General features: G+C 47.3%; 1 protein-coding gene across 2 annotated transcripts in view; it reads left to right on the top strand.

Moving 5' to 3' along the window:
- The first annotated feature begins 350 nt into the window (after nucleotides 1-350).
- SLCO5A1 (solute carrier organic anion transporter family member 5A1) overlaps nucleotides 351-14,771 on the top strand; it is a 147,684-nt gene continuing 133,263 nt past the window's right edge. For both annotated transcript variants that reach the window (XM_043880210.1, XM_043880209.1), the window contains exons 1-2: nucleotides 351-505; nucleotides 2,161-3,547. In XM_043880210.1, coding sequence (XP_043736145.1) covers nucleotides 2,647-3,547 — 901 coding nt within the window. In that variant the 5' untranslated portion in view covers nucleotides 351-505; nucleotides 2,161-2,646. The remainder of the gene's footprint in view (nucleotides 506-2,160; nucleotides 3,548-14,771) is intronic.

The following is a 14,771-nucleotide window of genomic DNA, read 5'->3' as shown; positions in this document are numbered from 1 at the left end:
GGCTACTTACAGGGTATTGCTTCCACAAAACAGAGGTTTCCTCGGTCCAGGGATCCTGTCCTGTTCATCTTTGGTCCCCAGAATCTACCTGCTATGGTCCCTGAGACATGGTGGGTGCCCACAGCACGGAATAAACCAACAGAAATTTCAGCTTCTTTATTCCGAGTGGGCTCTCTGCCTGAGTAGCTGACTTCTGGAGACCCGCTCCCTGGGCCCCTCGCGCTCCCCCGCCTTTCAGGTGAAAAAGGCAGCCCGGTGGCTCGCCGCCTCCGGGCTGGGCTGGGCGGCTGCCCGCGCGCCTGCGCCCTCTGCCGCTCGGCTCCGGGCGCGTCTGTGCGCGTGTGTCTTGTTTCCAGAGGCTGGGGTCACAGACTCATTCACTGATTTCCTCGCGGCTGGACCGAGGCTGCCTCCCCAGGAGGCTCCCAACTACTCTCGCGCCTCCAAGGTCCCCACCTTCCCCCACTCCATTCCCAGCCAGCCAGACTGACCGGCCGACTCACGAGTGAGTAGCGGCGGCTCGTGCGACCCTGCAGCTCGGCGAGCTGTCTCCGGCGGTCCTATCCTCCTGCGGGGCCGTGTGTGTGTCTGTGTGTGTGTATGCGCGCGCGCAGATGTCGTCCCCGGGCCCCCACGCCGGCTCCGAGAGCCGCCCGCCTGGGTCTGTGTGCCCTTCCAAGGCTCCGCTGGGGTGCGGGTGCGCTGCGGTGCGGGTGCGCGCTCCCCCGGGCGCGGGGAAGCGAGTTTTCCGGGATTCCCCGACTTTGTACGCCGCCGCCGGTGGGGTTCCCCGGGAAGGCTCCTCGGCAAGAAGGCGGCGGGGAAGCCCTGGCTCTGAGTGGCTGGCAGGCCGGGAATCTGGGAGCTGGGCTGGCCCAGCCGAGCCGAGGGAGACGCCGGAGCGGCCGCCTCTGGATCCCAAGCTCTCTGCCTTTCTCCTTCTACCCTGCCTCCTTTCTTTTCTCAGCACCATCACAAAAACGCGTCGCTTGAAACAATGCAGCGAAGTCCGGCTCTCCTCTCCCACCTGGTGCACATCACCTCCCCCCCACCCCCAACCCCTCAGGGGCCGGAGGAATAGAGTGGGAGTCCCGAGATAAGGGGCGTAGGCTTACCCTGGGGACACACCTGTTTTCGACTCGCGTTATATTCAAGCTGGTTGCCGGATCGCGCGAGGGGTGTCTACACAGACACGCCGGTGTATGTATGTGTGTGTATGTGTGTGTGGGCGCGCGCGCACCCCGAGCCCACGCTCGCTGGGTGCGCTGGATGTAAATAGCACACCTCTCTGCCGGCCCGCGCGTGCCGAGCCGGCTCCGTGGGCTCCCAGCGTGCCGTGACAGCGCTCCCGCGTCTCATTGTTTGGTTGTGGCTTCCCCACCCCTCCGCAAAGCAAACTGATTTTCGGTTTCGCTTGACGCAGCGCTCTGGGACTTGGCGTGGGCCGCAGCCTCGAACGCCCCTGGTATTTGTAATTGAATAGTTCTCCCTGGCGGCTGGGGGGCAGGGGTGTTATTTTTAGTGTTGGGAATAAAGAGGCAGGCACGCTGACCTTTTTGCTGCTGCCTTGGGCTTTGAATGCGTGTCTGTCTCTAATGGATGGAGAAGACTGATTCGCATCCAGTCGGCGCACACGTGCCTGCACACAAGTGTGTACACACGTTTCTACACACCTCGCTTTCCCCCTTTTTTCTTTTAAAAAAATAGGGACTAGGAGTGCATCGTGCTTGTAAAAAAAAAAAAAAAAAGGAAAGAAACTTTCCTTTGTTCTTTTGGGCCTCTTCTATTTTGAGTAATGGAGTAGGAGTACCAAAAGGTTGCAATTAGTTCACTGGAATAAAAGACGCTGTTTGTGAGTCAGAGCTGCCAGGTGGATAATTATTAACATATAAAAGCAGATGCGCTGTTTAAGGCAAAAGGGGCGGGGCGGGGGCAGGTCCGCCGTAGACAATGAGGGAGGGTCTCTGCCGACCGCCCGCTGCTTATTGTTTGGGCTCTAGAGGCTGCTGCCTACAGCCTAATCCTCCTCCAGGGCTTCGTTCCTCGCTCATCCCTCGGTCCCACTTGGGACCGTCCGAGTCCCCCAGCGCTGTCCGCCGGGGGCGCCGGGACGCCAGCCTCAGCCGCCCTTCGCTGACCGCGCTCTCTTCTGCTTTGCAGGTTGGCACCTTTGCACCCGAGGGTGTCGCGAGCCGAGGCGGCGAGGACCGGGCCCCTCTGGCCCAGCCAGCCCGGCAGGATGCGGCCCCGGCAGCAGCGCTAACAGCCCCCACGCTGGGCACCCGGCGTACGCGCTCGGGTCGGCAGGCGGAGCGGCAGCGGCGGAGGGGATGAGCCCGGGACGCGCTAGGATCCTGCTGCGCGCTCCCAGCCCGGGGTGGACCCTAAGTTGGGCTCATCGCAGGACCGCGCGGACCCCTGCCCTCCGGGGCACGCGGCTGCGGAGCCTCGGGGCCACGTCTGCGGTCAGGATGCACTGGGCACCTCCCTGCTGGTGAGGATGCCCTACAGCGCGACTCTGCATCGCCAGCCCCGGTCCCTGGTGGGCACGACTGCCTGGGCCCGGCTTCAGCCCCTCGTGCTGGTGGATGCAGAGCTCCGGAGTCCTTGAGTGCGATCGGCGACGGAATCTGAATTCTGAGAGCCATGGACCGAGGCGCTGGGCTGGAGCCCCAGGGGGGAGAGCCGCAGGAAGCGCGCGCCAGGGTAGGAGCTGTCCAAGAGAACTGCGAACCCGAGTCCTTCAGGTCCCAGAGTTTACCCGCCCTGAACAGCGCCTCCTGCCCGCCAGACCTGAGTCCCGAGAGTGAAGAAGGCTCCGAGCCCGCCCCCAGCCATCAGGAGTTGAAGTCAGACCCCTACCCGCCGGCCCCCAGCCCCTCCGCCCCGTCTACTTCGGCAGAGAAGGCAGGACTGACGGAACGTCGCCACGGGGTGGAAATCGGCAAAACCATGTCGGTATCCTCCGCCCTGGCCATGCTCCAGGGCAGAAGGTGCCTCTACGTGGTCCTCACCGATTCCCGTTGCTTCTTGGTTTGCATGTGCTTTCTGACCTTCATCCAGGCGTTGATGGTCTCCGGGTACCTGAGCAGCGTCATCACCACCATCGAAAGGCGCTACAGTCTGAAGAGCTCCGAGTCGGGGCTGCTGGTCAGCTGCTTTGACATTGGGAGCCTGGTGGTGGTGGTGTTCGTCAGCTACTTCGGCGGCCGGGGCCGGCGGCCCCTGTGGCTGGCCGTGGGGGGTCTCCTCATCGCCGTGGGGGCTGCCCTCTTCGCCTTACCTCACTTCGTCTCGCCGCCCTACCAGATCCAAGAGTTGAACGCCTCCGCCTCCAACTACGGCTTGTGTCAAAACGGCAACTCCTCGGTCAAGATGGAGCCTCCCGCCTGCCTGAAGGACTCGGGTGGCAACGACCACTGGGTCTACGTGGCTTTATTCGTGTGCGCACAGATTCTCATTGGAATGGGCTCCACACCTATTTATACCCTGGGACCAACCTACTTAGATGACAATGTCAAGAAAGAAAACGCATCCTTGTACCTAGGTAAGCCTTTCCTGTCCTCTCACGTGAGCTTGGACTCAAAAATGGAAAAGAAGCACTTTCTTTCACATTTTAGTGGGTGGTAGATATTATAGGGGAGAAGGAAATGGCAACCCACTCCAGTGTTCTTGCCTGGAGAACCCCAGGGACGGCGGAGCCTGGTGGGCTGCTGTCTATGGGGTCGCCCAGAGTCGGACACCACTGAAGCCACTTAGCAGCAGCAGATATTATAGAGAATATATGGTGTTACATATTTTATATATGTATACTTTAAGCAGTAAGCTTCTCTTTGCTTTTTGGTTTTTAAGCCTCCCTGTGGTGTGTTTTCAGTTCTGGAATTAAACAGTTGAGAGTTCTGTGACTTTTCAGACTCACACTTCACACTGGGCTTTTCCCAAGTAATACAGACTTTGTGGAGTAGTGCTTCTCTTTCTTGCTGCCTGTCTTTGGAAAAGCTCTAGTTTATCAAGTTTATCTTCTCAAAGGGCTCAGGAAGGAATAGAAGTGACTGGTGTGTGAAGTGAGGTCATTGACAGCTTTCATCCACTGCTACTTCTTCCTGCCTCCAACAGCAGGAAGTACCCAGACTACAGGAAACAGGCTGTATTGTCTCTGTATCTGTATTTCTTATGTATTCTCTGCGTCACTATCAAGAAAAAAAACTTAAGTGATATCGAATGGCTAGGTTATCTTTATGCAGAAGCAACCTCACAGGTTGTAAAGTTTATCCAAAGCTGTTTTTATTGTTGTTTTGAAGACCCTTCGTTCCATGGAGTTGGGAGAATAATGATTACTATTTTCTGAAATAGTAATAGCTGGTGGACAGTGAAAGGGAAGTGAAAGTGATACTCAGCGAAGAGGGCTATGCTTTTTCCTCAGGACAACTCTTGTCCTTAGAGGATGTTGGAGCCCTTTGTAGTCCCCAGTAACTGGCCCAAATAAAGGGTTTTATAATTTGTATCCTCTGCTAATGTCTTCTTTGGGCTTCTCTGGTGGCTCAGAGGGTAAAGCATCTGCCTGCAATGCGGGAGACCTGGGTTCGATCCCTGGGTTGGGAAGATCCCCTGGAGAAGGAAATGGCAACCCACTCCAGGATTCTTGCCTGGAAAATTCCATGGACAGAGGAGCCTAGTGGGCTACAGTCCATGGGGTTGCAAAGAGTTGGACACGACTGAGCAACTTCACTTTATTATGAAATGCAAGAGAAAGACATTTTTATTCAGGCGGGGAGGAATAGTTTGCTTGTTACTGTTTTTCTTTTTAATTTTTACTTTTGGCCCGTGGTGAGTCTTGGTTGTGGTGCATGTGGGCTTCTCACTGTGCTGGCTTCTCTTGTTGGGGAGCACTGCAGAATCTTAGTTCCTCCGCCAGGGTTTGAACATACATTCCCTGCATTGCAAAGTGGGTTCTTAACCACTGAACCACCAGGGGAGTCCCTTGCTTGTTACTTTTGCCTCCATGTTTTCTAATGTTTATTATGACAAAATTTTCAAATGTATAGAAAAGTTGAAATAATAGTATAGTGAACATCAGTATATCCAACCACCTAGATTCAATAATTGTTCATTATAGTCATGTTTGCTGTATCAACCTGTGTGTGTTTGTGTAGACTATGTATATATATACACACACATACATATGACTTCCCCAGTGGCTCAGACGGTAAAGCATCTGCCTACAGTGCGGGAGACCCAGGTTCAATCCCTGGGTTGGGAAGATCTCCTGGAGAAGGAAATGGCAATCAACTCTAGTATTCTTGCCTGGAAAATGCTATGGATGGAGAAGCCTGATAGGCTACAGTCCATGGGGTTGCAAAGAGTCAGACACGACTGAGCGACTTGACTTTCACTTTTCATACATACATATATATATGTATATATGGGGTAGGAGGTTAAGACTTTTTAAAGTAATCGTGGGTCCCTTTAAGCTTTAGCACGTGTCTTCTGAAAATAAGGACATTCTCTTATATAACTCAGGAGCTTAAATACCCTAAGAAAGTTAGTAACTATTCCATTTGATTATCAAAGTCCAGTCCACATTCAAATCTTCATTGTCCACCCAGTGTCTTTTTTAGCTGTGTATTTTTTCAAACCACGAGCCAATCAGGATTCATTCAATCATTGCATTTGGTTGTTTGCTTTCTTAGCATTTGATAAACTATAAAAGTGTGTCAACTTTTTTTTTCTGTTTCTACTACACAGACGTTTTGAAGTAACAAGGCTAATTTGTGGAATATGCTACATTCTAGAGTTATCTGATTATTTCCTTGTGGTGCACTTAACTCGTTCCTCCATGTTCTATATTTCTTGTAAACTGGAAGTTCAGTCTAAATGTGTAATTCAGTTCAGGCAAAATGTTTTTGGCCAGGCTCCTTCATAGGTCGTGGTGTGTGTTTTCTATTAGATGCACCTGGCCATTCACTAGTGTTGTTGAGTTTAATCACTTAGTTGAGTTGGTTGATTGTCAGGCCTTTCCACTGTAAACATACATTTCTCTCTTTGAAAACAACCAGCAGTTTTTAGAGTGACATCTTGACCCTGTAAACATCCCAATTGTTTTCTTTATTCTTTCTGATCTTTTCCTCCATTTATTTTGAAAACTTGGGTGTCCCACCCACTTCTAGCTACCACTGACACAAATCTGCTTCATGAAAAACACAGGCAGAGTCCCACACAGAGAATATCTGCTGTCAGAGCCCTGAGATTTAACTTTTCTGGTGGTGGTTACCCCCCCAAGAAGGGAGGGACTTCTGGTGGCTCAGATGGTAAAGAATCTGCCTGTAATGAGGGCGAACCGGGTTTGATCCCTGTGTTGGGAAGATCCTCTGGAGAAGGCAATGACAACCCACTCCAGTATTCTTGCCTGGAGAATCCCATGGACAGAGGAGCCTGGTAGGCTAGTCATGGGGTCTCAAAGAATCGGACACAACTGAGCGACACTTTCACCAAGAAGGAAAATAGCAAGTGCATATTCAGTGTTGAGCAACTGTGCTCCTTGTGGGAAGACCAAAAAATGAGACACAAGCCCAGCATCTGAGGTGTCTTCGATGTAATGAAGAAATATTTCCAGTTTAAGGTAATACCTAAAGTGACATGTGAAAGGGGCAGAAAGTCCCACAGATGGGATTTGCTCCCGCCCTCCCCCATCTTCTCTGCCTCTTCTTCATTTAGATATTGACTAATAATAATTTTTTGGGAAAACCTCTTGATGCCTGCCTTCAGATACATTCTTGATGTAACTCATAGGAGTTCTGCTTTGTATTAAATGGATCTTGATAAAAGCTCCAGTGGTTTTAGTACCAGGAATCTTACCTGTGTTATTTCATCTAATGTTCTCAATGGCCTTAGGACATGGGAATTGTTTCCTCTTTTTTATGAATGAGGAAACTAAGGCCCAGAGAACTTAAGTGACTTGGTTATGGGTGTCAAACCCACACCGTCTGACCCCAGAGCCCTTGAACTTCTGCAAGTCCACTGAAACCAAAGGATGGGTCACATTCAGTAGGGTTCTGGGTGGTGCAGAAGGATGCAGAACTGGCTTAACGTCCTCAAGACATAATCAAAACAAGACCATTCTTTAGACCTTTAAAGCAGCTTTTACAGGTTACCTCCGTACAAATTTAAATCAGGGAGACTGCTGTCTTCTTCCCTGGTGGCTCAGACGGTAAAGAATCCGCCTGTAATGTGGGAGACCTGGGTTCAGTCCCTGGGTTGGGAAGATCCCCTGGAGGAGGGCATGGCAACCCACTCCAGTATTCTTGTCTGGAGAGTCCCCATGGACAGAGGAGCCCCCATGGTGGGCTGCAGTTCATGGGGTCACAAAGAGTCAGACATGATTGAGTGACTAAGCACACACACTATCTTCTTAGCACGTGAGCAGCGTTAACCCATTATGACATGGAAGTTTTCCTATTAATAATAAATAACTAGGTGTGTATTGTGATTTTCTGCAGACCTCTTCTTCCATATTACCTTGTCCACTCCCCACCCATTTCTTAACTTTTTGGTCAGTCTTTCTAACTGATAACAACCATAGAAGAAGGGGGCGGGAAAATAAAAGCAGGTAGCAGGTTAGTAATTGCAGTCGGAAACAAAATCTGAATTAAAGAAGAAATCATTGAAATGGAATGTTAAATGTATACCTTAATCTTTTGAAAGTTTTGGTGTTAACATACTGGCAGCTTTCCATGTAGAAGCAATGTGGTTGTAGATGTGACCCAGCAGTCTTTACACACATTCAGTGCCCTAACTCCTCCTGCAAGCATAGAGAAAACTTTGTACGTAGGAAGAAGTAAGGCTAGCAACTGCATCACGATTGGAGATTGGATCTTAAGGAGGGAGAAAATGTGACCTTTTGCAAGGCACAAAATTCATGAATCAAACAGGGAAACAAGAAAGAATGACTAACCAACCAGGTTAAAAAAGGAGAAAAAAAAAAAGGATGCTTTTCTAAAATAGAAAGCCACAATTCCAGCTGAATGATTTTCAGGATAGGTGATGATTGGCCATGGGCCAGCAGCCATTGGCCAAGCGGTGTGTCCCTGGTGTGTCCGCTGTCACTTCAGACCCCAGACAAGGGTCAGAGTCTGCACAGTGCCTTAGAAAGAGCACCAGGTGAGGAGGCAGCTGATTTATATTTTAGTCTGGCTCTACCAGACTAAAACACAGTTTGGTCAGGAGACTTTAGACAAATCCCCCAAATATAATTGGTCAGGAGACTTTAGACAAATTCCTTAACTTCTCCAGCTTCTGTTTGCACTTAGGGCTTACTCCATTTGTTTCCTACACGGTGATATTTTTTTTAAAATTTATTTATTGTTGATTGAAGGATAATTGCTTTGCCATATTGTGTTGGTTTCTGTCATACATCAACACGAATCCGCATAGGTATACATATGTCCCCTCTCTCTTGAACCTCCCTCCCACTTTCCACCCCCTCTTACCCCTCTCGTTTGTCGCAGAGCCCGGTCTGAGTTCCCTGAGTCACACGGCAGTTCCCACTGCTGTCTGTGTTACATACGATAGTGTATAGATTTCCATGCTACTCTCTCCGTCCGTTTTACCCTCTCTTTCCCCCTCTGCGCTGTGATATTAAAAAAAAAAATGTTTTATTTATCGACAAAGGTCTTTTATTTTATTTTTCATTTTTAAATTTTTTGTCTTTTCTTTTTTTAAAAAGATTTATTTACTTGTTTGTTTATTTTTGGCTATTCTGGGCCTTTGTTGTTTAGTAAAGGCTTTCCCTAGTTGGGGTGAGGGAGGGGGCTGCTCTCTAGTTGCGGGGCGTGGGCTGCTCATGGTGGTGGTTTCTCTCATTGCAGAGCACAGACTCTAGGGCTTGCGGGCTCAGTAGTTGTGGCGTTAGGGCCTAGTTGCCCTGCAGCATGTGGGATCTTCCAGGTAAGAATCCACTGTACTACCAGGGAAGCCCCCTCACTGTGATATTTTGAGGACTAAATGGGATCACGTGGGTGCAGGTACTGTGCCGCCTGTAAGAGCAGCACTTGAGTTTGTTAGAGCTGAATTCAGACTCATCCTCAAGAGTGAGCAGAGTGAGGAGCAAGAGATAGTCTACTCTGTTTGTGTCCGAAAACGTTTAAACATCTCTCTTTATAATTGGGAAAAAGGAAAGAACCATTATGTAGGAAATGAGAACACTGTATGAGAAATCGCTCCTTATACATTGTACAAGACAATCCTTCTCTTTCTTTTCTTTCTTTTTTTTTACATTTTGAATATTTAATTGCTCATGCTTTTAAAAAACTTATGTAGAATATTGGCTTTATTCTTTTTTTTTTTAGCTTTTTTTTTTTTTTCTTTGTTTCTTTATTGGCTTTATTCTTTATGTTGTACAATATATCCTTGTAGTTTATTTTACACATAATAGTTTATGCCTCTTCATCCCCTTCCCCTTTCTTTTCCCCTCCCCACTGGTAACCACTAATTTGTTCTTTATATCTTGTGAGTCTGTTACTTTTTTTTCTGTTATAATCACTAGTTTGTTGCATTTTTAAGATTTCACATGATAAGTGACATCATACAATATTTGTCTTTCTCTGTCTGACTTATTTCACTTAGCATAATACCTACCCTGGTGGCTCAGGCGATAAAGAATCTGCCTACAATGCAGGAGACCCAGCCAGATTCTGCCCTTGGGTCAGGAAGATCCCCTGGGGAAGGAAATGGCAACCCACTCTGGTATTTTTGCCTGGAGAACTCCATGGACAGAGGAGCCTGGCAGGCTACCATCCATGGGGTTGCAAAGAGATGGACACGCCTGAGCAATTTTCACTTCAGTACCATCAAGTCCATCCACATTGTTGAAAATGGTTAAATTTTGTTCTTATGGCTGAGTAATATTCCACTGATATGTGTACCATATCTTTATTCATTCATCTGTTGATGGGCACTTAGATTGCTTCCATACCTTGGCAATTATAAATAATGCTGCTATGAACATTGAGCTACAGGTATCTTTCTGAATTAGTGCTTTTGTTTCTTTTGGATATATACCCAGGAGTGGAACTACTGGATCATATGGAAGCTCTATTTTTAGTTTTTTGAGAAACCTCCATACTGTTTTCCACAATGTCTGTACCAATTTACATTCCCACCAACAGCATAGGAGGGTTCTTTTTCCTTTGTACAGGAAAATCTTGATCAGTATTTGGAAAGTGTTATATTCTGATTACTTGCATTTTCTGAAGCTCCAAGGTTTTAGTGCCAGAACTTTCTGCTTGGCAACCTTTGACGACTGTTTTTCTTTAATGTGTGAACATTTACGTGATGTATATTTGCGCTTACTGTAACGTAACAAAAGTTCCTCTGAAGTCTGAAGGCCTGTGGTGTCCCAACTTCACCACGGTGTGTCTTCATTTGTCCACCTTGACTGTGCAGGATATTGGTGAGAAAGACCTGAAAGTGAAAGTGAAGACGCTCAGTTGTGTCTTGACTCTTTGCGACCCTATGGACTGTAGCCCGCCAGGCTCCTCCATCCATGGGATTTTCCAGGCAAGAATACTGGAGTGGGTTGCCATTTTCTCCAGGGATCTTCCTGACCCAAGAATCAAACTCTGGTCTCCCGCATTGCAGGCAGACTCTTTACCCTCTGAGCCACCAGGGAATCCCGATGAGCAAGAACTGGTTCCAAATTTGGTCTCAAATTATGAATAAATTAAAAAAAAATCAGAAGTATCAATAATTCTATTATTTTAAAGTACATTTCTTTTTTTTTTTCCTTTAGCCACGGACTTTATTGTTTGAATATTTGCAGCTGTCATTCTATATACAAATTTTAATTTCTTACAGAACTCTATATTCCATATTGCTAGGTCACTTCACTCTCCATTTTATGCCACATTTCCATCAAGAAGTATTTCCCCAAATCACAGTCTGCCTGGTTGTATGTTGTTGTTCAGTTGCTAAGTTGTATCCAACTCTCTGTGATGCCATGGACTGTAGCATACCAGGCTCTTCTGTCCATGATATTTCCCAGGCAAATTTTCTTGATGCTTCTTCTTTTTTTTTTTTTTGACATTTTTTCAGCCTTTTAAAAGTAAAATGAGCTTGAAATTAATTTAGTTCTATTTCATCAAGATTTTAGAGTTGGATAAACATATATATGTGTGTTTATGACTGTCTCTCTCTCTCTCCATCTATCTGGCATAGATTGCTCTTTCTGAGTATAAAAACCCTTAAAGCTATCTTTTTAAAATATGTAATTAGAAAAAAGAAAAGGAGTCACTTCTTCAAAACATTGTCTAGAAAATCTTCATCTGTTTTTTAGTGATGTTTTATTAGAACAGTCTATGTCTCTATATAAGATTTTATTTATAGCCAGAAAAATGATGAAAGATACACATACATATCTTTCAACTCAGCGTTCCTTAGAAACGTATAACCAAGTGTATCTGTGGCTTTGCTAGTTAGGGAGTTATTCATCATGAACAGTAGGCCAGCTCGGGTAGACAGTCAAGGGCCATCGAGCCTTCCCTGGTGCCAGCTTCCTCTCTCTGCCTGCCCAGCCCTTGTTAGCAGAGGCTGTTGCACCTCAGGCATCACAGCCTGTCCCCTAGAGAAGGAGAACTTGGAGGAAGCAGTGTCCATTTACTCTTGAGGACGTCCCATTGGCCAGAATGGAGTACTCGGCCTCTCCTAGCTAACAGGATTTGGGGAAGGCAGGTTTTAAATTTTCCAGTCTGCATGGGAGAGGAAGGCAGGTGGGATGAGAGTGGCATGAATACTGAGTGACCTCACGTTACATCTCCTGCACTGGTCACATGTTCCCTTCTGCGTTGGTAGTCAGACATTTCAGGCCTTTTCCTCTCCATCACTATGTTTTTAATGATATATATTTTTAAAATTTATTTTTTGGCCACACTGCTCAGCATGTAGGATCTTAGTTCCCCAGCCAGGGGTTGAACCCCTATCCTCTGCATCCTTGCATTGGAAGCGGAGTATCTTAACCACTGGACCTCCAAGGAAGTCCCTGGCCCTTTTATATATTATTATTATTATTATTTTTTGGCTGTGCCATGAGGCATGTGGGATCTTGGTTCCCCAACCAGGGATCAAACCTGCACCTGCTGCATGGAAGGCTCAGTCTTAACCACTAGACCTCCAGGGAAGTCCCTCCGCTAATCACTGTTAATAACCTCTCTTAAGTGTCTTGTAGCATGAGCTCTCCAGATCTTTTTGTTGGGGTTTTGAAAGGACATAATAAATAGCACCTTTCCCCTTCACTTGAGTTTTGAGCTAATTGAGAAATAAGGAGTAAAAACATGGGAGCCAAAGAATCAGTTTTTAGAACTGATGGAAGTGAGGTTGAAAATGTAGTTTGTGCACATAGGCTTTTTAATAATCCCCCCATTACACAGAGGTACCCAACCAGCTACCAGTAATGCTGACCCTCATCCGCATGGCACTCCTCGGTCTCCCCATGTGGGTAAGGGGACCAAGAACGGGTGGTGTAGATGAGTCTTGTGCCCAGAAGGAGCAGGGTGGAATTTTTACTCCCTGTGTGCAAACTCACTCCCAAGAGACAAAGAAGAGGAAATGAGCTGAGCATCCCCAGTTTATTTTCAAATTCATCCGTCACGTTAATCCCCTGCTGCTTTCCCAGGGAGGAGCAGTGATGGGGGAGTCTGGTGAGCCAAGAGAGTAAAGATCGTGTGAACACACAGTCTCTTCTAAGACTTTGAACTGGGTATTTGTTCTGCTTTAATTTTGCTCATCTTGTTTACAATGTGTTCATCTTTGTAAGCCACACACAATCCCTTGGGGAAGTAGGCTCTGTACAGATCATGAATAAATAAAAAAATAATCTCCACTGGAAGCTAACACGAGGGAGAGGGATTTGAGGCAATGATCCGGGACGCCTGGAGGAGGAATTACTGGGATGGATGCAGTGCAGAGCCTTGAGCACAGCTGGGCATCGGTGGCTGTGGCAGCTCCTGGTTGGGGTGTTGGTGAGTTTCCTTTATACCTGGGGCAGTTCATTTGTGGGTACATCTTCTGCACCCTGGCAGCTCCTAAATTTACATTAGCTGCCTGGTGGCTGCCTTTGGCCTCTTAAGAAAAATTAGTCATCTAAGGTGCTGAAAAACTTCAGATTCTACCTGAAAAGCAGAAAGGTTTCCTGTATCACTGTGGAAAAGCTGGTGGGTGCACCTTGATTTAATTCAGCCCACTTGCCAACAGCAGAGTATAGCCTTTGTAGTAGTATTCATGATCCATCTTTCACGTTGCTGTGAATTCTGTTATCTCTGTCCTTCTGAAACTTTAAGGTATGTGTGTGAATCACCATGGTATCTTTTCAAAATGCAGATTCTGCTTCTGAAAGTCTGGGGTGGGGCCTGTGACCCTGCATTTTTAATGTGCTGCCAGCTGAGGTCAGTGCAGCTGGTCCAGGGGCCCCGTTTTGAGCAACAAGGGTCTAAAGACCACAGATCTTCGACTCTTTTCACAAGTGGAGGGTGTCCCTCTGGGCTTGGGGTTGGAGCCACTGTTCGCAGATGCTGCTGATTGAACTTCTGTTTTATCAGAAAGAACCCTACCTTCTCTTGCATTTGTAAAAGCTAGATGTCAGTTTCGGGTGTTTCATAAGTTGTAACTACTTTTTTGAATTCCATCGTGATCACTGCTGAGTCCACCGAGAGAATGGCTTGGGACAAAAGATGTTCATTTTTCTGTTAACTTTCTTTTCCTCTTACCATCCTGGAGACTCAGGATGGACAGGCTTCTCTGTCAGTGCAACTCTGCTTGTCGGAGGCAAATGTAAGCTCTACAAACCCAGGTGAGCTCACTTTATAAGGCCCTTTGGAAGGGGAAAAGCAAACAAACCCACACACTTGGCTCTGCTTTTTAAACCATCTAGAAATTTTAGCAGTGAATTGGGAGTTTGGTGACAGACAGATACAAGACCTGGGTATTTTGGAGGTGGCTTTGGATGCCGGAGATCAGAAATTTGCCAAAGGTGATCAGGCAGAAAAGGGGTGGGCTGGACTGGCTGGCTGACTTTTCTCCTGCAGTGATAGATGAGTCAGAATGTGTCCTAGAGATCATCTCATTCAGGCTTATTTGTAAAAACTGATCATTTAACACACGAGGGAACCTGGACTCCAAAAGAAGAAGGGATCTGTGCTATGGAAAACACTGTGGCATTTCTTCAAAAAATTAAAAATATGACCCACTTCTTTTTTTAAAGTTATTTCATTTTTGGCTGTGCTGGGTCTTCCTTACTATGCAAGGGCTTTCCTCCAGTTGCGGGGAGTGGGGGCTACTCTCTAGTTGCGGTGAGCGGCGTCTCATTGTGATGGCTTCTCTTGTGCTTCCCAGGCTCTACAGCGCAGGCTCAGAGTTGTGGCGTGTGGGTTTCATTGTCCTGCAGCATGTGATATCTTCCTGGACCAGGAATCGAACTGGCGACCCCTGCCCTGCAGGGTGGATTCTTAACCACTGGACCACCAGGGAAGCCCCTATGATCCACTTCTGGGTATATAGGCACAAGAATGGAAAGCAGGATCTTGAAGAGATATTTGCACACCCACTTTCATGGCAGCATTATTCACCATAGCCAAGAAGTGGAAGCAGTTCAAATGTCCATTAGATGGATGAATGGATAAAAAATGTCTTATATACGTATAATGGGATGTTATTCAGCCTTGAAAAGGAAATGCTGACACATTAAGAACATCGTGTTAAGTGAGATAAGACAGTCCCCAAAAGAC

Source organism: Cervus elaphus, chromosome 21 (genome assembly GCF_910594005.1).
Source record: "Cervus elaphus chromosome 21, mCerEla1.1, whole genome shotgun sequence".
Classification (NCBI taxonomy): domain Eukaryota; kingdom Metazoa; phylum Chordata; class Mammalia; order Artiodactyla; family Cervidae; genus Cervus; species Cervus elaphus.
This window is presented reverse-complemented; position numbering and strand designations above follow the sequence as displayed.